This window comes from Dermacentor variabilis, chromosome 8 (genome assembly GCF_050947875.1).
Source record: "Dermacentor variabilis isolate Ectoservices chromosome 8, ASM5094787v1, whole genome shotgun sequence".
Taxonomy (NCBI): domain Eukaryota; kingdom Metazoa; phylum Arthropoda; class Arachnida; order Ixodida; family Ixodidae; genus Dermacentor; species Dermacentor variabilis.
The window spans coordinates 94,163,686-94,185,957 of NC_134575.1; the positions used below are offsets into that span (position 1 = coordinate 94,163,686).

The 22,272-nt window shown below is 47.0% G+C and overlaps 1 protein-coding gene across 4 annotated transcripts in view; it reads right to left on the reverse strand.

Annotated features, from left to right (window-relative positions):
* Window positions 1-14,739, reverse strand: part of LOC142590415 (japanin-like) — a 160,837-nt gene extending 146,098 nt beyond the window's left edge. The window contains exons 1-2 of one of the 4 annotated variants that reach the window (XM_075702511.1): window positions 14,591-14,737; window positions 6,777-6,820 (exon numbers count right to left, since the gene is read on the reverse strand). In XM_075702511.1, the coding sequence (XP_075558626.1) occupies window positions 6,777-6,820; window positions 14,591-14,648 (102 nt within the window). In that variant the 5' untranslated portion in view covers window positions 14,649-14,737. Of the gene's footprint in view, window positions 1-6,776; window positions 6,821-14,590 lie in introns of all 4 variants that reach the window. The other 3 variants (XM_075702509.1, XM_075702510.1, XM_075702512.1) reach the window with 3 other exon arrangements.
* Between the last annotated feature and the right edge of the window lie 7,533 nt (window positions 14,740-22,272).

The window sequence follows — 22,272 nt, forward strand, 5'->3', positions numbered from 1 at the left end:
TGCTCACTGACCTGGAGAGGCAAAGCAGAAGGGTGGGCCTAAAAATTAATGTGCTGAAACTTAATGTTTAACAGTCTCGGAACAGAACAGCAGTTTACGATAGGTAGCGAGGCACTGGAAGGGGTAAGTGAATACCTCTACGTAGGGCAGGTAGTGACCGCGGATCCGGATCATGAGACTGAAATAATCAGAAGAATAAGAATGACATGGGGTGCGTTTGGCAGGTATTCTCAGATCATAAACAGCACGTTGCCATTATCCCTCGAGAGAAAAGTGTATAACAGCTGTCTTTTACCAGTACTCACGGATGGGGCAGAAACCTGGAGGCATCTGAAAAGGGTTCTACTTAAATTGAGGACGACGCAACGAGCTATGGAAAGAAGAATGATGGGTGGAACGTTAAGGGATAAGAAAAGAGCAGATTGGGGTGAGGGAACAAACGGGAGTTAATGGCACCTTAGTTGAAACCAAGAAAAATCAATGGGCATAGGCAGGACATGTAGTGAGGAGGGAAGATAACCGATAGTCATTAAGGGTTGCGGACTGGATTCCAAGGGAAGGAAAGCGTAGCAGGGGGCGGCAGAAAGTGCGGTGGGCGGATGAGATTAAGAAGTTTGTAGGGACGACATGGCCACAATTAGTACATGACCGGGGTAGTTGGAGAAGTATGTGAGAGGCCTTTGCCCTGCAGTGGGCGTAACCAGACTGATGATGATGATGACTCCTACAAGGATAGCAAACAGCCTTGACCGGGACACTACGCCTAACCTAACGTTTGGCACGAATGAGAGGGGGGTCACCTGCTCTAGATGAGACTCTAGGTAGCGATCACTGTGGTGTATCAGTGTTAACAGTGCTAGAGTTCGACAACTCCAGGCGCAGAGAGTGGAAAAGGGTAGACAACGACAACAAGCTGCTTCCTTATTTCTAGCCACGGAAGGTTGGACAACTTTCCTCAACGAAGTTCATGCTACCACCAGCAGGGAGATCTAGAACACAACGGAAACACCAGCAATAGACAGCCATCTCGCCCACCTCTGGGAAGCTCACACAAACCTCATCAAGGGCTGGAAACGGCAGCGGCGCAGTCGCAAACTTAGGCGCCGAATAACCCTGCTGTCGGACGAAGCGCCTATGCCAAGGAGCTGAATAATCAAAATTGACGTAGCTTCTGCCATTCTCTCAGAGGCGCCCTCAGCAGCGAGAAAACCTGGGCGAATTTTCTATGCATGCTAGATCGAACTAGTACACGCACCGAGACGTCTAACGTCATGCGAAGACTCATAGGAAAATACATGGGCTCAACATCATCTTCATCATCATCATCATCAGACTGGTTACGCCCACTGCAGGGCAAAGGCCTCTCCCATACTTCTCCAACAACCCCACTCATGTACTAATTGTGGCCATGTAGTCCCTGCAAACTTCTTAATCTCATCCACCCACCTAACTTTCTACCGCCCCCTGCTACGCTTCCCGTCCATTGAAATCCAGTCCGTAACCCTTAATGACCATCGGTTATCTTCCCTCCTCATTACATCACCTGCCTGTGCCCCCATTTCTTTTTATTGATTTCAACTAAGATGTCATTAACTCGCGTTTGTTCCCTCACCTAATCTGCTCTCTTCTTATCCCTTAACCTTACACCCATCATTCTTATTTCCATAGCTCGTTGCGTCGTCCTCAATTTAAGGATAATCTTTTCCGTAAGCCTACAGGTTTCTGCCCGTAGGTGAGTACTGGTGAGACACAGCTATTATACACTTTTCCTTTAAGGGATAATGGCGACCTGCTGTTCATGATCTGAGAATGCCTCCCAAACGCACCCCAGCCCGTCCTTATTCTTCTGATTGTTTCCCTCTCATGATCCGGATCCGCCGTCACTACCTGCCCTAAGTAGATGTATGCCCTTACCACTTCCAGTGCCTCGCTACCTATTGTAAAGTGCTGTTCTCTTCCTGGACTGTTAAACATTACTTTCGTTTTCTGCAGATTAATTTTTAGACCCACTCTTCTGCTTTGCCTCTCCAGGTCAGGGAGCATGCATTGCAATTGGTCCCCTGAGTTACTAAGCAAGGCAATACCATTAGCGAATCGCAAGTTACAAAGGTATTCTCCATTAACTTTTATCCCCAATTCTTCCCCAATCCAGGTCTCTGAATACCTCCTGCAAACACACTCTGAATAGCATTGGAGAGATCGTATTTTCCTGCCTGACGCCTTTCTTTATTGGGATTTTGTTGCTTTCTTTATGGAGCACTACGGTGGCTGCGGAGCCGGTATAGATATCTATCATTATTTTTACATACGGCTCGTCTACACCCTAATTCCGGAATGTCTCCATGACTGCTGATGTTTCGACTGAATCAAACGCTTTCTCGTAATCAATGAAAGCTATACATAAGGGTTGGTTATATTTCGTACATTTCTCTATCACCTGATTGATAGTCTGAATGTGGTCTATTGTTGAGTAGCCTTTACGGAATCCTGCGTGGTCCTTTGCTTGACAGAAGTCTAAGGTGTTCCCGATTCTATTTGCGATTACGTTAGTAAATAGTTTGTAGGCAACTGACAGTAAGCTGACCGGTCTATAATTTTTCAAGTCTTTGGCGTCCCTTTCTTATGGATTGGTAATATGTTAGCGTTCTTCCAAGATTCAGGTACGCTCGAGGTCATGCGGCATTGCGTATAACACGCGTGGCCAGTTTCTCTAGAAAAATCTGCCCACCATCCTTCAACAAATCTGCTGTTACCTGATCTTCCCCAGCTGCCTTCCCTCTTTGCATAGCTCGCAAGGCTTTCTTTACTTATTCCGGCGTTACCTGTGGGATTTCGAATTCCTCTAGAATATTCTCTCTTCCATTATCGTCGTGGGTGTCACTGGTACTGTATATATCTCTATAGAACTCCTCAGCCACTTGAACTATCTCATCCATATTAGTAATGATGTATGAAAGCCTCTAATCCTATAGCTAGAATAGAACTGTCAGAACTTTCGAAGTTAATCAACAAGCGTAAGACAGCTGACACAAGGAAGTATAATATGGATAGAATTGAACATGCTCTCAGGAACGGAGGAAGCCTAAATACAGTGCAGAAGAAACTACGAATTGGCAAGAATCAGATGTATGCGTTAAGAGACAAAGCCGGTAATATCATTACTAATAAAGGCTCAACAAGAAGTCTTCGAACACATCGCACGCACCGACCCCGGCGCTGCGCAAACATTCAGACAAAGGAAAGGATAACTCGAGCTTGGACGTCCCCATCACCTTCTCAGAGCTCTACACAGCGGCACAACCATTTGACAAGGCTCCTGCACCAGACCAAAGCACCTACGCAATGCTACGCAACCTTAGGGACGTAACCCTACAGCAGTGAGTCGACTTCTTCAATGAAGAGGTCTGGCGACCGGACGGTAAACTGCCGCTAGAATGGGAGGAGACCGTCATCGTGCTCATACTAAAACCGGGAAAGAAGCCCGTGTTCAACTATCTGAGACCGATATCACTCACGTCTCGCATGGGCAAGCTCTTTGAACGCATAATTCTAACCCGGCTCGAAGCTCACATGGATCGAAACTTGGTTTCTGTAGGGGCGTGTGTGCACAGGACGTCTTTTTTCCTAGTAAGAGATTGGGTCCTCGACCCTCGTTCGGGCAGAATGGACAGAATACTGCTCGCATTTGACATCTTTAAGTTATTTGATAATATCTCACAAAATACAATACTCGAGGGACTAAGAGATATCGGGTGTGGAGAGAGAGAGAGTATTTCATTACGTTCAAGACTTCCTGAGCAGCCTCTCCACGAAGATAGGACTGGGCTGAGCGTGCTCTGCTTTGTATCGCCTTCCACATAAGGGCACCCCTCGAGGATCGATACTGTCGCCACTTCTTTTTAACACCGGCTTGTGTAGAATGGCTCTAGACTTACACAAGTACCGGGACCTTGGATGCGCCATGTAAGCCGACGACATTATGCTCTCGCCGTGCAAAGCTCCTACGGAAACTGGCAGGACATGCTTTAACAGGCCATCAACACCAACGAAATATACATGAGCCGAGCAGGCATGATGTGCGCTCCAGCGAAACTGGAGTACATTTATATTAGACCCACACATACCCAAGCGACCAGGGCTCCGAATCTGCAGCCCACCTTGGAAGGACAGCCCATCAAGACGGCATCCGACCAGCGCCTGCTGGGAATGTACATTCACAAAATGGGCAGCGTAAGCATAGCAGTCTCCAATCTCAGACGAGCAGTTCGCAGAGAAACTCGGCTTATTAGCAGAGTTCAATGGAGCCGAGAAGGCATGACCGAAGCAGAAATCATGCAACTAATACTCGTCTTCTTCATTAGTCGTCTAACGTATGCCCTGCCTTTCCAAACTATGCGGCACAACGACATCAAATATGCGGACAAGCTTATACAAATACCCTGCAAAGCAGCAACCGGCTTTCCTGAAAGCAGAAGCACGACCCGACTGCACGAATTGGCAATCAAGAACACATTCAAGGAATGTGCAACGGCCATACTAAAGGCACAGCGTGAGCGGCTATGCACGACACCTTAGGAGCGCTTGGTTTTAGAGACCTCGCTATCTACTCCCGCCACAATATTGTGGCGACGAGGCAATGCTACCGCCATCTGAAATGCGAGAAAGGATCCACGTGAGACCAATCCCTCGTCACGTGCACCCAGTCCAACATGCTGCACGGAGACGCGCGCGGGCAACCACCTTACTAAGGCGGCGAAGCGATCCGGATACTTACTTTACAGATGTGAGTTCTTATGATAGGAATACAGGCACCTTCAAGAGATTTGCAGCAGCCGCGACTTGTCAAAGACGAACAACCACAGGAGCATCGGTACACACGAAATCATTTGCAACGGCCGAAGCTGTGGCCATAGCACTGGAGATATGCTCCGCGGAAGCCAAGGGCCAATCGCCGTACGTGTTGACGGACTCGCACCGTGCCTGCCGCCTCTTCGTTTGGGGTGGGGAGGGGCTGCTTTACCGGGCTGCGTCTTCCACATCCTGGGAACGGAACTCACCATGGATGATTACGTGACCTGGTGGCCGGCGCACACAGGGATAGCGACGAATTAACGGGCGGACCGCTTAGCTCGAGGCATGATTGGCCGAGCCGCAGGCTACATTGTCCAAGACAACGCCTCTACACCCGGTGCACCAAGAGAAATCCTCGAATTACAACGACTAAGAAGGCGAACCAAAGCTCCCCACCAACCACCCAGACCTAAACAAGAGTCAAGCACGTGACTGGCGCCGTTTCCAAACAAACACTTGGCTACACGGGTTACACATGCTGTGCAAGACAAATACAGCAAGAAATGCCCGTGGTGCGAAGGAACACTGACATCGGAACACATAATATTCCAGTGCACATTACGCCCGGCGGCTGCCATCTCGCCCCAGCTAGACAACACTCATCATAACTAATCTTGGGAGTCGTGACTAGTGGAATTGGAATTGGGAAGCCAACTGGCGGCCCTTCGCCAGGTCCGGCCAGTCGCTGTAACCAGCGGGGCCCTGGGAGTGGGGCTCCGCCCACCATAACCAAACAACCTCCACTACAATAAACGCTTATTCTCTCTCGACTGGCTGCTAGCCGATACTCTTGCCCGTTCCAGTTTTAAAGATGCCTGAATTTAGCGACGGCTTCTTTATTTCTGATTGGTCAATCATGTACGGTCTGGTTTCCGTCACCATGCTGGCGACGGAAAGACAAAGTGCAGAGTGGAGAAAACAACTCAGAAACCCTCTCGCGTGGCGGTAACTGGTGTGTGACGTCGACGGGACGGAAGATTTGACGGCTCTTTGAATAAGGCCTAACAGCTATACTGAATGTGTCGCAGGGTAAGTCTGGTTATGCACTGTTGCCATTGTTGTGCAGATGCCAATCGGCGTTATCGGGTGTCTTCGAGCCGTCCATATTTAGGGACCTCCCCGTGCAGTCTTAAATATGTTGAACCTTGCGGCGAAGGATCCAGTCATGATGGTGTAGTCGGCTCCTATGTCCATTAAAGCGGCGACTGCAAGGCCGTCGAGAAGCACTTCGAGGTCAGTGTCCCATTGTTGCTATCTCTTGCCTTCAGGTCTTTTGTAGGCGGCTTAGTCTTCAAGGTGGCATGTCCTCGCTACGTCGTCGAGTAAGGTATTGAAGCGTCATATTCAGTGGCAGATATGCTTCGGCATTTCGACAAACACCAACCGCACCTCCATCGCTGGCTACTTTTAGTTTTCCACATGTGGGCCAACTGGCCATCCCCGGTTCTGGGCAGTGTACGGCCGGCCCTGTGGTGAAAGGTAGTGGCCAGGTGACAGCGAACAGGAAAGATAGTCGCGGTCTCCACTAAGTTGCAGAAAGGTAGTCGGCGACGTCTCGTGGTCGTTTGCCAAGCTGTGGACATGGCGCGCGTATGGCAAACCCTCGTAGTTACATCTTACGGTATGGGACACCAGCGGTAGACGTGGCCCGCTTTTGCGCCCTGATAGCAGAGCGGACAGTGGTGGGGGACACGCCAACCGTCGTGTTTCTTGTAATGCTGCGCTGGGTGACAGATGAGCAAGCTCGCGGCGACGGCTGTAGACGAAGGAACTGCTACGTTATCAGGCGCTATCGCGGGCGTGGAGGGGCAACGTGACGATGGGCTAAAGGTGTGCAGCTCATCGCTTCCAATAAAGCTCATCGCTTCCAAGCAATAATATTTCTTAGCCTACATTAAATTCAAAACGATTGAAACAATACTTACGATTTGATAAATGTATGATGACGGTTGTGTGTTGCCATGATCACCTGCACAATATGATAAATATATTTTATGGCTTCAACGTAATCTTTAATACGCTCTAACATGCACATACATAAATTTTCATAGTGTTACATGTGGGTCATAGAATAAAAACTTCAAAAAGTCAATGCTCGTATAACGAATATTGAAATAACTAAGGACACAATATTTTAGTGACTCATGAAGAACCCGAATTACGGGTTAAGGTATTCCAACATGTTTCTATTCTATTCCCGCGATGAGCTTTTCCCGAATGACAAAATTTTTTCGGGCCACGACCACGTTACCTGGATGTCAGGCAACATCAGTAAACAGTGAATGTTCCCCACATTAAAAGGATCTCCACAGACTGATTCTGCATCTCGAACCAGAAAACAGAAAATAATTTTTTCAAAGTCTAAGCCTTTGTCACCGCTTCGATTCCGCACTTGCTCAAACTTTCTCTCACGCGTTGCCGGAGTACACAATAACTTAACGTGCGAGCTAAACATGCATTATCATGCGAAGAAAGCTCTTATTTACTAGCCGGAGATGACTCCGAAGATGGCTGCTTGGTGATTGCTCTGGTGCTGCCTGATCACTTTCGCCTGGAGACCGCGGATTTCTTTTTCCGTACGTGAAAACGACATGTGATAGGAAAGATTAATCGAGAATTTTAGTATAAGCTAAACGCCTTGAACTTATTTTCTGTGTCCGCGCAACAAAGATGCGTAAAAGGGTGTTTCAATACATTGCACTATTATTTAATTGTTTCCCGCTTGACTGCAACAAATACACCACTCTCCGATCGAAAGTACCCCTCGGCACCCGAGACATAAATTCATCTCGCAGACGTGCAGGCCAAAGTAAAAGGAAACATGGCTCGCAGAGCCCATCAGGTGCTCTCACAACGGCTGTTACCTTGAGGGGCTCCAAATTACATATATTTTGTGCGGAATCAAATATCAGACCGTGAACGGTGCATAATAATAGCGGCATAGGATTGCACCGAAAGTGTTGCTAACAAAACATGGCCGACGTTAAGTCATTGCAGCCATTCTAAGCCTGTCTTGGCGGTGTACCATTGTGGGTCCTGTATGGTACGTAGAGAACTTTGTTCCGCGAATTATTCTTCCCTTAGGACCTTCTTGGCAGCGTTTTTGATGTCCTGTTTCACGCCGCTGGGATTATTGAGGAGCAAGCCCAAGCTAGGCCGCGGAAAGTGGACCTATCGGGAACGCCGGCAAAACTCTCTCGATATTTACCTCGGCTTTGTATTATCATCGCCTCTCGGATCAGTTGACGGCACTAGCGCCACCCTTTCCGACCGACCACTCATACCCATGTAACACGGGCAGCCCCAAACTCCTTTAAACTCCGTCGTCTTTATCTCGAGAAAAATGCACTCCGTGCGGCTTGGTCGCCTTTCCCCTAAGGGAGCTTAATGGAGCATTTGTTCAAAGGAGATCGGCGATCTCCCTCGGCGGCTGCTGTGAGTGCTCTCGTACTTATACTAGTTGTTCTAAAACTAAGAATTTAGTGATTATCTGGCAATAAAATTAATCAGCTAGAAACAGATGCTATCACCTGTTCAAGCATATTTCAACAACAGTTATGCTTGCGGCTGCACAATACCATCAACCTAGGCCGCTTGAAGCAATATTTTCCTCGTCTTTGAGGGCGTTAACATAAATTCGAAGGAAGCGGGTCGAATCGATTTCTCAGGCCGAAATATGCCTGTCGAGTTGACGTAAACGCTAGCCGGTTGGACTGAACTGGCGTCGAGTCGGGCTCAGTCAGCCCGATTGCACGGTGTACGTTGACCCAGCCCGACCCGTTTGCAGCATGCATGTAAACGCGGACGCGTCCAGCCCCGCGAGCGGCGAGACGTGCACAGGGCCACTGTGACGGCGCGATTTAGGTGCAGGTAGCGGGAATATTATTCGGACAACCCAAGACAAGCGCGCTGTGCAGTGTAACCTTGTCGTAGCGCTAAGAACCATGAAAACTACAGCGGGGACCCGACGTCCAGTTCGAACGCTTTTACCTCTCGGCTCGACGCTAAGTGCCGTTGCTCTCCAGACTCGTCAGAAGCCAGTTCGCCTAAGCGCGGTCACGTTGGGCTCGATCAGCCAGATATTGAACTGAGCCCGCTCGCGTTAGCTTCATGAAACCTAGCCTTTGTCGTGCTAGTCTCGCAGTTGTCTGTGTGGTCACCCGTGATTGCCTCCGGTAAAGCAGAGAAAATAAAACCAATGATCAGGAGGTCACAATGCACAAAATTTTGCGCTTTGAGTACAGTTTGTAGCAGTTCGGTCATAGAACGGAGAGCCTGCTCGCAGCACCGCAAGGAAGTAAGCAGATAATTACAGGGTGGCTAGCGTGGCTCTCAGCACTGGTAAGTTTTGCGAGTGCACTGATTTGTAACGCTTTGAATATTTTCTTGCTTCAAATATATTGAATAATATATGTTTTAATGAAGGATCGGTGTTTCTATGAGCTATGAGCACAATTAGAAGTTCCATTTTTGTACTTGTACAAAAACCGAAGACCGCTGCATGAATATATTTACGTTATCGCGACCTAACTTTCTAGAAAGCTTATACAAGATCCCTAGAGTGAATACTTGGGCTTGTTGGCATTGCATCGCTAAAAACAAGAGCGCAAAAACAAAATTCATAGAGCGACAATAACAGAGCGCTGTGGTTTTCTTCTGTGCCTCTCTGTATGTCTTGTTAAGAAGTATTCATTTTAGCACTGCTTCAAGATGTCTACAGAAATTGCGAAATGTTGTGAATCACACCTAAAAAACATTTGATTCTGATCATTCACTGGGGAGAGGTGTCGCGAAAACACTGATGGTGTATGTTCATGTCTGTCGCAACAATGAATACTGTGGCGGAAAAAACTGCCCTGCACGTTCGTCGCCGAACGCTAAGCATAATTGATGCTCGCGATCACGTTCGCGATTCTCGCGAACCTGATTTCTCGCGAGAGCTACGTGTCTTTCATTTTATCCACATGTAATTTCTGTTCCATACATTTTCACCGAATGTACAGCATGACACATTAAGTAGTTTTTTGTTAGTAGTTGTAAAATGTAAAGATTGGCATCAACAGAACGTTGTTTTATTCTCCTTCATTTTTTGACCTTCTTAGTAAAATCAGTTCTTCGTCTCCTTTGGTTCTTTAGGTCACTACACTCTCCCTTACTATGTTTACCCCTGTGTTCTATGGAAGGGATATGAGGTCCATTAATGTAAAACTATTCTGATCTGTTTCTATTAAATCTTCTGACGTCAAATTATGTAACCCGCCGAGGCAAGCTTCGTGCGGCGATTCGCAGCGTTGTTTTAACAGGCCAATGGAACGCTCTCTTTGTTGATAAGAGGTGACTTTTGTTTGCTTTCAAAGCGAATAGCGTTGCCTTACTTGACAGGTTCTTCTAATCTAGTTGGCTGAGCAGTGGCGAGGAACATTGAGGAATGGAGAGGGTTTCGGTGGGATGGGTTTAGCACAGTGAAACCAAATACGCAGGTGAGGACATTGGTGCAAGCATTTGTGATTGGCCTGCTTCTTCTTCCTTACCTTTTGGTGTGTGGCAGAAAATCGCAGCCTAGTGCAACGGAAGCTTAAAAATGCCGCTAAATCAGATCCTCAGCGAAGAAAATTTGGCAACATGCTGAAAGGGCTCATACACTTCATGATGTCATGCAAAAATTTTTATTATTACATGCATATAAATCCGTTATCCTCGGCAGCTCAGAGTAACCAGTGCCAGAGCGATCGGCGGCCAGCCATTGCCTACTCATATCGAAACGGGGCAGTCTCCGGCTATTAAGCAAAAAATTCAGTTTTTTTCGCCACAATAACGCATCTCTTATTTGTACACGTAGGTCACTTTGACGCTTAGTTTTCGTGATCTTGTGAGGTGGCATGAAAGATAGACGAAATGGGCACCGCCCACATACATTGCACCAATTGCGGAATAAATATGGCCAAAAAGGCATAGAGTTGCCAATAAATATTTTTAATTTGATCAGTCTAACAATGCATAATGAGTGTGTAGATGTCAAATCAGATGAAGAGTTCTGGCGTCACGGGACAGACAAGCAAAGTTCAGGTGGCCTGCAAAACATTTCACGAATAGAGAAACGCTGATTGCAGAAGTGCAATAGGAAAGTTTGGAACAGCTGTAATTTATAGAGCGCACATTGCTGATAGCTGCTATTTCCATGACGCCATCTTGCGTCACGTCGCCGATAGTCTCGCGTATCCCGTTCGCTGCTGCAGTGGTTTTCATCACTTTAAATGGTCCAACAAGTTTTGTGCTGGCCCCACCATAGCCTTTCCGTACTAGAATCAGATCGTCTAAAGTAATTTCGGGAATATCGTTCATATGGCACTTGTCAAGCGCTGGCTTAAGCGCCTGGCTTTGTTTTGTTTGCTTATCTACGGTTTTCTTGGTCGCTTCAATGAGAATTTTTTTTGCGAGGCCGAGTATTACCGTTTGCAAGAAGACACGCTGGCTCACCGAAGCAGGCATATGGAGCACTGCACCTCAAAACGCTTGCATGAGACCGGTTGTGACGCGACAGTGCTGCTTGTACACGGTACTTTCACTCTCCTGGTAATGCCGGGTAAATGCTTATATATCATTTTATATCGCGTATAACCTGTTTTGCCAGCCCGTTGGTTCATGTATGGCATGGAGCTGCAAACTTTAGAGTCATGTAATTTTTTTCGTGTGCGCCCTGTGCAAGTGGCAGGTTCTTGAATGTAGACCCATTATCAGACACTACGCATTTGAATCCCTGGAAGGCGTCTTTATTCAGTAGCGCTATGACAGTTCGTGCATTCTTCCTTCCTGGCTTGGCACCTATGATCCATAAACGTAACTAGAAAAAAGTGAGTTTTCTTCACACCTTCGCTTTTTTTTCTTTAGCTTAGCGAAGTCAATATTGACTCTCAAACTGCGCATATGCATGAATTGGAAATATCTTACTGTCTGTTTTCTGGTCATACTCGGCCTTGTCAAGTCGGCACTCATGGTAGTAGCTTACAGTATGTTACGTCTCAACATGTCAAAGAGAATTCCTTAGCTGTTATCCGCAAGGCACCCACCCCCCTTTCATCAACGCCCGTCCAGACGTCGACGCAGCCCCGACGCTGACCGTTGACGGGCCAACAAAGCTCTTCTGTAGGTGCGATGGACCACCGTATTCTGTAGACGTGGGAACAACCATGAAGGGTCGCTGGAAGCTGACCGTCACTAAGAGCCCACATACAGATGAAAGGGGCCACGTCGAGGACTATCGTAGGAACAGCGTCGACTTGAGTTTCCCAGATTTTGACTTGGTTGGCTCGTATGCGGGGACGATGGGACAGTGCAGCAGTCCGAGTCAGGCGGAATGGTGCGTGAACATGGGCGGCACATTGCGACTGATTTGACTGTCATGATTGGCCGACATACAGTCATCAGATTTCCTAGTTTACTTTCCAAGGGAAGATGACTGTTTCAAAGTGAACTCCTTTGGAGCAGGAAAGGTGGTGGCTGTCGTGTCGTGATGTGAGCTCAAACAGTCAATGTGCTTCTACGTAGAGTGGGATTCCATATCTGGAGCCAGATTAAAATATCCAAAATAAACCGTTTTTCCTTCATTCCCACTATCCGATGTACTCATCACTGAGCATGGAGGATACTTCGCATAAGGGCTACCCCGAGCCACAGAAAACTGATTGGCAGCGGTGAGATGAAGAAGGTAGTCCTCACGATCTGAGATGTCACCTGAGGACGTGGGTCAGGGAGACACAACCTTCGCAAGCTCGAGGTAAACTGCGGATGGAAGAGCCGCTTCTGTGGATCCGGTATCAGCAGAGCATCCCTTCGTGGAAAGCTTAGTCAGTCGAGGAAACTTGAAGGAGGAGCAGCATGGGAACTTGGCTCCGGGAGACACAATCTTCGCAGGCTCGAGGTTGGGTGAGTGCTGTAGCGACTAGGTTTTGCCTCACAATAAGGACAGGGTTCCGTCGGGCAATTAGCTGTGACTGATTGCCATCGGGTGTGCGGTCCGTACAGGGGAAGTGCGACGCGAATTATGCAGTGCTTTCGGGAAGCCACACGATTAGTCTAGTCACGTATAAACGCCGATGCCCTTGACCCGCAGATCACATTTTCTTCGATACAAAATAGTGTCAGCCAGTTCTTCCTGAACAATGAGCGACACAACTGGTGGAGGCGCTTGGTCTGCCACGCTCCTAAACGAACTGCCCGAGTAGAGGCTCAGCGGCGCCGACATCAGAATCCAGAGGTGCGCGTCGCCGAAGCACAAGCTAAGCGCCGTCAGCTGTGCTCAAATTTCGCATTAGGAAATATCGTAATGCATAATAGATATCGTGAAGCATAATGACCAGCGAAACTCTGTATGTGGGCCCTTTAATGGCGTACTGCACGTCCGTCGCGGATCGGCTCGGCATTGCACTATTTTCGGGATCGGCGCACGTATGGTAACTGCTTAACGCCTGCTTCACCTCCGCGGCGGGTCGACCCGGCACTGCACTATTGGGGGCGAGCTCCACCACTGGAAAAGTTGGCGCCACTGTCAGCGTGACGTGGCATGAGGGATCACGAAGCGCCGAAGCGAGCTGAAAACGAAAGTTTAAAGTCGCACCTGCGCCGCGGTTCTTATTCAGTGGCGAGGCTTTACCGCCTTGCGCGTCTGCTTGACCAGATTTGAAAGTATTATAATAGGTATTAAAAGTATTAAAAGCGTGCAGCATGGTAGGCTACTGGTGGGTGCCGCAGTGCCGGACGTACGCAACGGAGCCAACTGCAGCCTTATTCACACATAGCCGCACGGCAAGGAGCTGCATGAAGCTTGGCTGGCGAAACTTCGAACTGGTAGGCAGGCATCGGCTACAACTAGGGTATGCAGCAAGCACAGACGCGAGGAAGATTTCTGCTACGGCGCCGGGACTGCGCGATGATCGGTTAGTATCAAAAAACGCGCACGGAGACGCTCGCACGCACCCGCTGCCAGGCTAATGTCATGACGGTTTGGTCTATGAACTTGTTGGTGCTAGATATTGGCGAGTTCACTGGAACGAAGAGGGAGCGGTAATACGCACATGAAGTATGCTAAGAAACATGATCGTAATAAAAATGAAGGCTTCTTTACCTACATGCCATCGTACGAACACTGCAAGCTTCGGCAGTGCTCTCAGGCACCCTGTACTCAAACCGTCTCAGAAGTGAGCACTTTACTTACTTTTAAAAAAAACCATACAGGTATTACATGTCTTTTCGTCGTTGTGTAGATCAGTGACAGATTCATAATTGCTACATCACGAAGGTACGAGCAGAAGCAGCGTCTCAGCGATATCAAGTAGTTGGCGAATGAATATAATAGCGTTTTTGAACGTCAGTGTTTGTAGACCGGCTTCTTTAAACTATACTACAGCTCTCTAAACCGCACTTCGATAACATGCCACTGTGCTTGGTCAGCAGTCTCCCCGTATATTCATGAATGTCCTAAAAATAGGTTACGGTGCTTAGCAGACGAGGACGGAGTGAGACACAAATGACATATACGGGCTCCTAGATCCCTTTCGCGCAAATAAATAAATGTGTTAATTGCGTCTGCCTCCTTCGCTCTCCTGACTGTATAAACCTCCGGTGACACTTTTTTTTAATGCCAAGTGAGTGGCTAAACCTGCATTGCGAAGCTAATGTGGCTTGCCAATGCATTTTTAGCATACGCTGTTATTTCTTGCACACTGATGCGTCCAACACTTACCTGCCATGGCGAACACAAATATATATATAGCGAGAAGACTAAAGCAGCGGAGCGCCATTTCATTCCCCGACTGGATATTCACTCCCGCAATGACTTTAGCTAAGTATGGCGAGGTGGCTCTTTCCGCAGCCTTTATGTAGTCTGGAATGAAGCTCTACGATCGTAGGTACATTATGAACAAAGTAATCACAATTTTAAAAGAGAGAAAAGCCGTAAGCTCATTCTTCATCTGTTTGGTCATTAACCTTTGATGGCAGCTTCACAGAGTCATCTATCTTTTGAAAATGCTAATTCCAACTTCAAGTTCAAAGGACCGTGTCTTACTGTTTAAGGACAATGCAAAGTGCCTCATACCGAGCTTTCTAGAATATATACAGGGACTGTATTCAGTAACCGTTTTCTTCAGAAATTGTTTGCCGTTGACTGGCCACGCTCGCTAACACTATGTCCCTGATCAGAATTGTATGACTTTTTAAATAGCAATTTGAACGTGATAGGCTGGAAATATGGGCTCCAATGTAAATTATTCGCGCATAGCCTGGTAAAATGGCGCCAAAAACACAGTGCTTGCTTTGACAAAGAGCATGAATGCACTATGGAGAACGTAAATAAATCTGTGGTAAGGACTAACAGAAGCCGCTGCAAGATCAATAGCCGAAAGAAAGGAAGAACACCTAGTGAAGCACGTTTTCGATTCCGAAATAGTCAACACAGTCTTCAAACTTGTAGACAAACCCGCCAGGTAAGGTGGATCGGCTCGGAGGCCTATGCACAAATAACATTTCAAAGATGTCTCTACTGCAGAACACAGATAATTTCACTGGAAGCTAAAAGACGTTTTTTAAGTCACAGTGGTCACTTCGTGCTCACATGGGATGCTCAAGCATAAACTAACGCCACTTTCTATAATGATCGGCACGATAATACGATTAGCACTGAATTTACAGCGATCGCACCACGAACTTAATGAACCTGCAGTAGTTGTTGCTTACAAGCATTATTTGCCATTTTTCAAGGGCCTCCTGTTTTATAGAGCAAGGACAAGCTTACAGTTCGAAATATCGAAGCGTGGAGGATTTTGGTTTCGAAAGCAAGCAGAAATTCTCAAAACAACATTTTAACTCAAATATAATGATTTATTAACATGGTGGCTTGTCCGGGGATATCAAACCTTTTCTAAGGCTAACTTGGTTATTGGATTTTTACCACTAGATATTGACTGCGCTTAATAAATCACTTTCACTCCAACATGGTTGACTGGGAATATACCACTAAATAGGCGCCGCTCTGTAATAGCAAAAAGAAATCATTAAAATTTCTGCAATGCTTGGAGGTATCGAACCCGCTTTATATATGTTAAGACAATCTTTCCTTAATTCACATTCGCACACTGGCCACGCGTGGTATCCACGGTGGTGCCTCTAGATGATGCAGCGCGTCCAGAGGGAAGCTTGTGGGATGACACTGGGGGCAGTACACATCTTATACGTGACGCATTTTGGCATTGTCAATAACGTGTCTCGCTACAATGTCCTAGCTTTAGTGCTTCTGGCTATATTGGCGACAGCGATCCTGCGAATGTTTCTGCCAGACAGTTTTGTGCCAGCGTAGCTTGTTCTTAACACTGTAAGTGGACGCTCACAACACTGATTTCTGCACGTGATGAATGTCGCACAGGAACTGAATAGTCAGAAACTAGAAGTGCACAGGATATTGACTGGAACAGTTGTTTTGTCTTGATCGTTGAAATTGCGACTGGAATAACAATCGCCATGGTGTAACCTGTTCCGCAATTAATTCTTTTTTCTTATTCATACATGTACTCACGTGTTTCTTACAAGCGCCGCCAGTGTAGTATGTGTCTTGATGTTCACCGTGCTGCCCATATGAAAGCTTTTTGTGCTATGGCCTAACATGCACACTGTCGTATCTAATGCCTAAACTAGTGTTAGAGAATGCAGGAATGGCTGAATGGGGCAACGCATTTGCGGCACCCTGAATATCGCCCGCACCGCTTCCACAACTCTACTCGCCTTTATGCGCGTCACCTTGATGAGAGGGCACACTTCAACCATTGACGCGTCATTCTGTTGGTCTGCAGGGAACCAGCGCCTTTTGCCGACATGCTCTAGCTTTTATTATAAGAGATATTGCTTTATCAAGCAAAACAAGTTTATATTTCTAGATAATGCGTCAATGCATCCAAGCAAAATACAGCCCTCTGCGCGGGCTTTAGATCACACGAAAGCATGCATTTTGGTTCAAAATGTTGGTTGACAAGAAGAACATTTATGAGAAATATATCAATAATAATAACACCACTGACATTGTCGAGGCTCCTTTGGCTATCTCCCTAGATTTAACCGACATTAGAAAAACGTTCTCACAAGCTCTATCACCGTTTGGTAGCTTCATTATCAAAGCCTCATGGACGTTAGTGTGCCAATTAGGAAAAAGCTACAAAGTACGGTAGGGTGCTCTACTGAGGCGCGCATCCTTATCACAGGTCGACCTGTCGGCCCTCTTTATGGCTGCTGGCCAATCCTGCAGAATGTGTATGTGCCACTCTAATACAAGGGGTGCAGGAGCCCTGAATAATATTTGATACGCGTCGTACTATTCAGTGCTTTCAGTGGTAATCGTCTATAGCTTCTCAATAAGCTACATCGATTTCCTTCACCCTTTTGACATCCCTGCATTTACCTCTCAAAGTTTACATTCGCCTGATGGGGACTTAAACTCTCACTTGTGAGCGATGCAGTACATGACATTAAGGTTCCACGAAATTACAGGTTGCATGACATAAACATGAGAACGATTATCCTACCGGCAACAAGTGGATAACCGTTACGGTAGACCACTTAACACTTTATGCGGAGGCTGCTGCTCTACCAAATGCTACAGCGCAGGAGGTCGCCAATTTCATACTACGCCGTTTTCTCGTTTGTCATGAAGGTCTACGCGAAATTTCAAGCGACAGAGGCCGTGCATTCTTATCTGAAGTCATCGAACAACTGCTTGCTGAATGCGCTATTGTTCATCGTAAATGCACTGGTTATCACCCACAGACTACTGGTACCACGAAATGCTTTAATCGAACTCTTGGTGACATGTTTGTCATGTATCTCTCAACCGATGACTAATTCAACCAATTGGGACCTAGTTCTTCCGTTTGTCACCTACGCCTACAACACCGCGACTCAGGCCACTACCGGATTCTCACCCTTTTACCTTCTTTACGGCCATCATCCTTCGCACACAATCGACACCATCCTGCACCACCGCCCGGACCGATCCGAATGTCTGCCGCCCTCGGAAGGCACCAGACACGCCGCAAAATGTCTCCAGCTGGCCCGCCAATTCACCTCGGACAACCAGAACCGTCAAAAAGCCGTTCACGACGCCCAGAACTTGACTCCTACTTTTCTCCCTGGCGCCGTCGTCTGGTTGTTAGTGCCACACCGCACGCCGGGGCTCGCTTCAAAACTCCTTCCTAAGTACGATGGGCCATACCGCGTTCTCGAGAGAACATCACCTGTTAATTACATGGTTGAGGCGCTAACGCAGCCGTCCGACATGCGACGTCGTAACCGCGAAGTCGTTCACGTCAAGCGTCTCAAGCCGTATCACTATTCTACCCTCCTTCCAGAAAATTAAGTCGCCGGATGGCTCCTTTGTTTCCACGGGGCCATTGCAAGGGAGATAACGAACGTGAGCGCAGAGTCGGCAGCATCGGCAGCATCAAGCGCGTGGCAGAGGCTCGAGCTAGGGACTGTGCTCGGTGCATCCTATAACCGGCTGTTGTTGCAAACCTCAATAAATCTGCTTTATAATAGCATCCCTAGGAGTGTGATTAGGTTTTAGCAGTCTCATTATCCGCTTCACTAACATGCGGGTCTGTGGTTCACAGAAAATCTGTGGGTCACAGATTTTCTAACATGCTCGTTAGATGAGCATTTCTTGATTGCACAGAATGGTAACGGCACATGTGAAGAAAATTTAACTCCGAAGGACACTCGTACCAGCTGGTGTTCTATCCCGATGATGGCTGTTAAATTAATGATGACGATAATGTGCACTGGCATCTTGTTTGAAATATAATCACCTGGCAACCACACAGTCACCTAGCCTTCTTGAGCTTTCCATGTGGGGGTCTCTAAAATTGCGTATTTCTCCTTGATATTTTATTGCCGCATTAAGACCGCTGTCTGTGTTAGGCAGTATTTTCTGCTTGTGACGATGGCGGTTCTTTGCAAGTTCCTTGCCTTTCTTTAGTTATTGTAAGCGTCTGCTGCTTATCTAGACACCTGACCAGTTAATTGTTTATGCCCTTTGAATCTCGACGTTTCTCTGAATCTATACTTTTGAATCCCCAAGTATGACCAAGGGATCATGCTCGGCGATTATCCTGGCATTACATTACGATGTGCTGAGTCGTTTGCGGACGTTTGCTACAGGAGACACATGCCTCATCATGGTGTGAGTATTTTGTGCAGTATGTTTTCAATTTTTACGTCACGCAGTTAGCTCGGGCGTAAAATATCAAGGTTCTGCCTCCGTGTTATCATACAACTTTTACTACTGATTTCTTTCTGCCATATTTGCATATTTCCATCGTCTTATCTTTTTCCCAAACACTGCATCCAATTTACTGTCCATTTAGGTCAACTTTTACTTCCTTCTGTTCTGGTTTTCCAATTACAAATCCCATTACCATGTACGTGCGCTCCAACTTTCTAAAGCTCGTCCTCGATTCAGTACCCATGCTATTGAAGAAAACATATCTGTGTGACTCTTCAAAATAATTTCTCCGTCGTTCATCAAAACTAATTTTGCTCTGCGCCTCTCTGACTCCAAAACAAGCCAAACCAATGCCACTCCGCACTGGCTCCTTCTTGAAATTAGTGTGGACCCACTATTCCAAACATCAAACCTGCCTTTGGTTAACACCCAACCCCAACAAGAAGTCTGACTTTATGCCCAGAATTACCTTTAAGAGCGTAAGCGCTGGCCTGATATTAATTCTCATATTTGTCACAACACCGGATACTTATTGCGGCCACAAAGTTCTCTATGTTTAATTGTCATATCCGATTATCTCGCTGCATGCTCGAGTAAACGTTTCCTTCCTTTACGTATACCCCGAAGTATTGATATTTTTGGCTATAAAATCACTTGCTGTTGAATTAGTACCACTTCCTTACTCGCCTATTGCCGGCCCTGAGTTATCACTCGCCCTTTAGCGATGGGGCCTAAAGCCAGCCGATCTACGTTCAGGGTCGAATTTACTCAGGTTGTCCTATCACTGCATGCTCTCAAAACTTGCGCCGTAGGTCTCAAATTGTCGTGATGTCGTCACGCACAAGCCTGAAAAAATAACGGATAGCAAAAGACTTCTTCTATATACCCCATGCCGCGTCATCGCGGTGGAAATGCACGAATTTTTCATTTCATCATTTTTACGAAAGAAGGAGACGACCTGCATCGGACAGCGACGTAGTAAGGAACTTTAAAGGATTCTGCACATCCCCCACACTGTGGCAATCAACGTGATGCAAAGCATTTTGTTGGCAGTTGGTGTTGACAGGTAGCTCGGGGTTCTGCAGAGCATTACCAGGATGGCCAATGTGTTTGCGCGTATCCAGCATTTGTATGTGTGATGCGAGTACAGTGAACTATAATTAACACGAGAGTACGTGTGTGTGACGACAGAAGCAAGACGACGGTAATGACAACGACGATTCCACAATTTCTATGAACGATGACTTTCATATGAATGAACGGCAGGGAAGTTCGAGATGCTCACCGACGTAGCAAGCGGTATCACTTGGAGGACGAAAACGTGCAGCTTACGTGCGACATTACGGCAATACTGTCGCAATACCTCAATCCCGTGTTCTTTTATAGTCATTCGGACGAGTGGCGTGGCGCAAATGCTCGCTTTGGCCAAGCCGTAATTACACTGACATAGTGGAATTCGATACCGTGTTGTTGTACCTGGACGCTATCTGCACCAGACGTGAAAAGCCTCGATGTTTGATTAAGCGGCCTCGTAAGGGTGGAAAGCGCCATTGAAGTCTGTTCCGAGCACCGGACGTTCCTGTCTGGCACTCGGTAATCCACGCTCGTGGGAAATTTGCTTTTCAATTGCTGCTTGAAAGGCTGCAAGCGCCACCGGGCGTGCTGCTGACGACATGCAGGGATCTCCTTACGCGTGCCTTCTGGCTAGAGTGCGGATGGCACGCAAGAATAAGTGGCAAGAGGCAGATTAAGGAGCTGGAATGGCGATGCAATGATCATCACGCCACCACAAATAAGATAACACTTGTATAGTTATGCACCAAAAGTTACTGGACAGCATGGTCCAATGAGCCGGCATCAGTTCTTGTCATGGTAATGTCTTGCAGCACATAAATTCATGACGTTGTAATGAAGTGGAAGCTGGAGCTCGGTAACACGGACAATTGTAAAGAGGACAAAGGAGTGAAGGAGAACAGGTCTTGTGTTCAGTGTCTTTCTTTTACAATGGCGAAGTCAACCTATACTGAAATTTCGGAAGCCCTGGCCCCAATCATCGCACTTCTAAGCCGAAGGACACTACCTGGACCGCATGCGTCGCCGTAAGTATTCACCACATCATTGGTGGACGACGTCCAGGCCTCCTCAGTGGCTTTCGAGGACGGCAGCGCTAGTGAGTTCGCAGAAGCCACTTTTTCTGTTTCACAACTTCACCGAATGACCGGCGCGTGTGTTTTAGTCGTTGGACAGCCCGCGGATCGACCGCAAGCGGCGACAACTCTTCCTGATTCCTATGCTTTCCAGAGGACTCCGCAAGGTGGGCGCGTACCTTCGAGTGTGTAGCTATTTGCTACGTGTGGACATGCATCGAGAAGAAGTCCATTGCAGAAGCGTGCCTCCGAGAAGCAGCTCCTTAGAGCTTAGAGCCACCTTAGAGCCAAGGAGGAATGCGTACTCCAGAGGGACACCGAACACTACATTTCATCCAGGATACAGTTTACATAACCAACGAGAAGAAAGGGTGTAAACCGAGGGGCCCGATTTTTATTAGTCATATCATCAGAAGCCAACAAACACTGACACCAAGGACAACATAGGGGGAATTCATTATGTTTAATAAACGAAATAAATAGACGGTAAATTAATGGAAATAAAAGTGGATGAGCAAAACAACATGTCGCAGGTGGAGAACGATCCCACAACTTTCGCATTTCGATCCCACAACCTTCGCGAAATACGAAAGTTGCGTGATCGTTCGCCACCTGCGGCATGTAGTCTTTTCATCCACTTCTATTTCCACTAATTTATCGTTTCTTTATTTCGTTTCCTAAATTCAAGTAATTTCCCCTATGTTGTCCTTGGTGTCAGTGTTTGTAGGTTTCTAATGATAATGATATCTAATAATAATAATAAAAATCGCGCCCCTCGGTTAACCCCCTTTCTTCTCGTTTATTACATGACGAGGGTCTCGTATTCGGCAACATTGATGCCTTCAGGTAGCATGTGTGGTTTTATTGACCGGATGCCTCCACCCAAAAAAGATCATATTCTCGTGACGCCTGCGGCAGAAAGGATGTTCCACATCCGCCACCGAGGTCTGTGAGTGGTGGCGATAGCTAACGCTCCCGGGGTTCTATTAGAAAACATAAATACCCAAGAAAGTG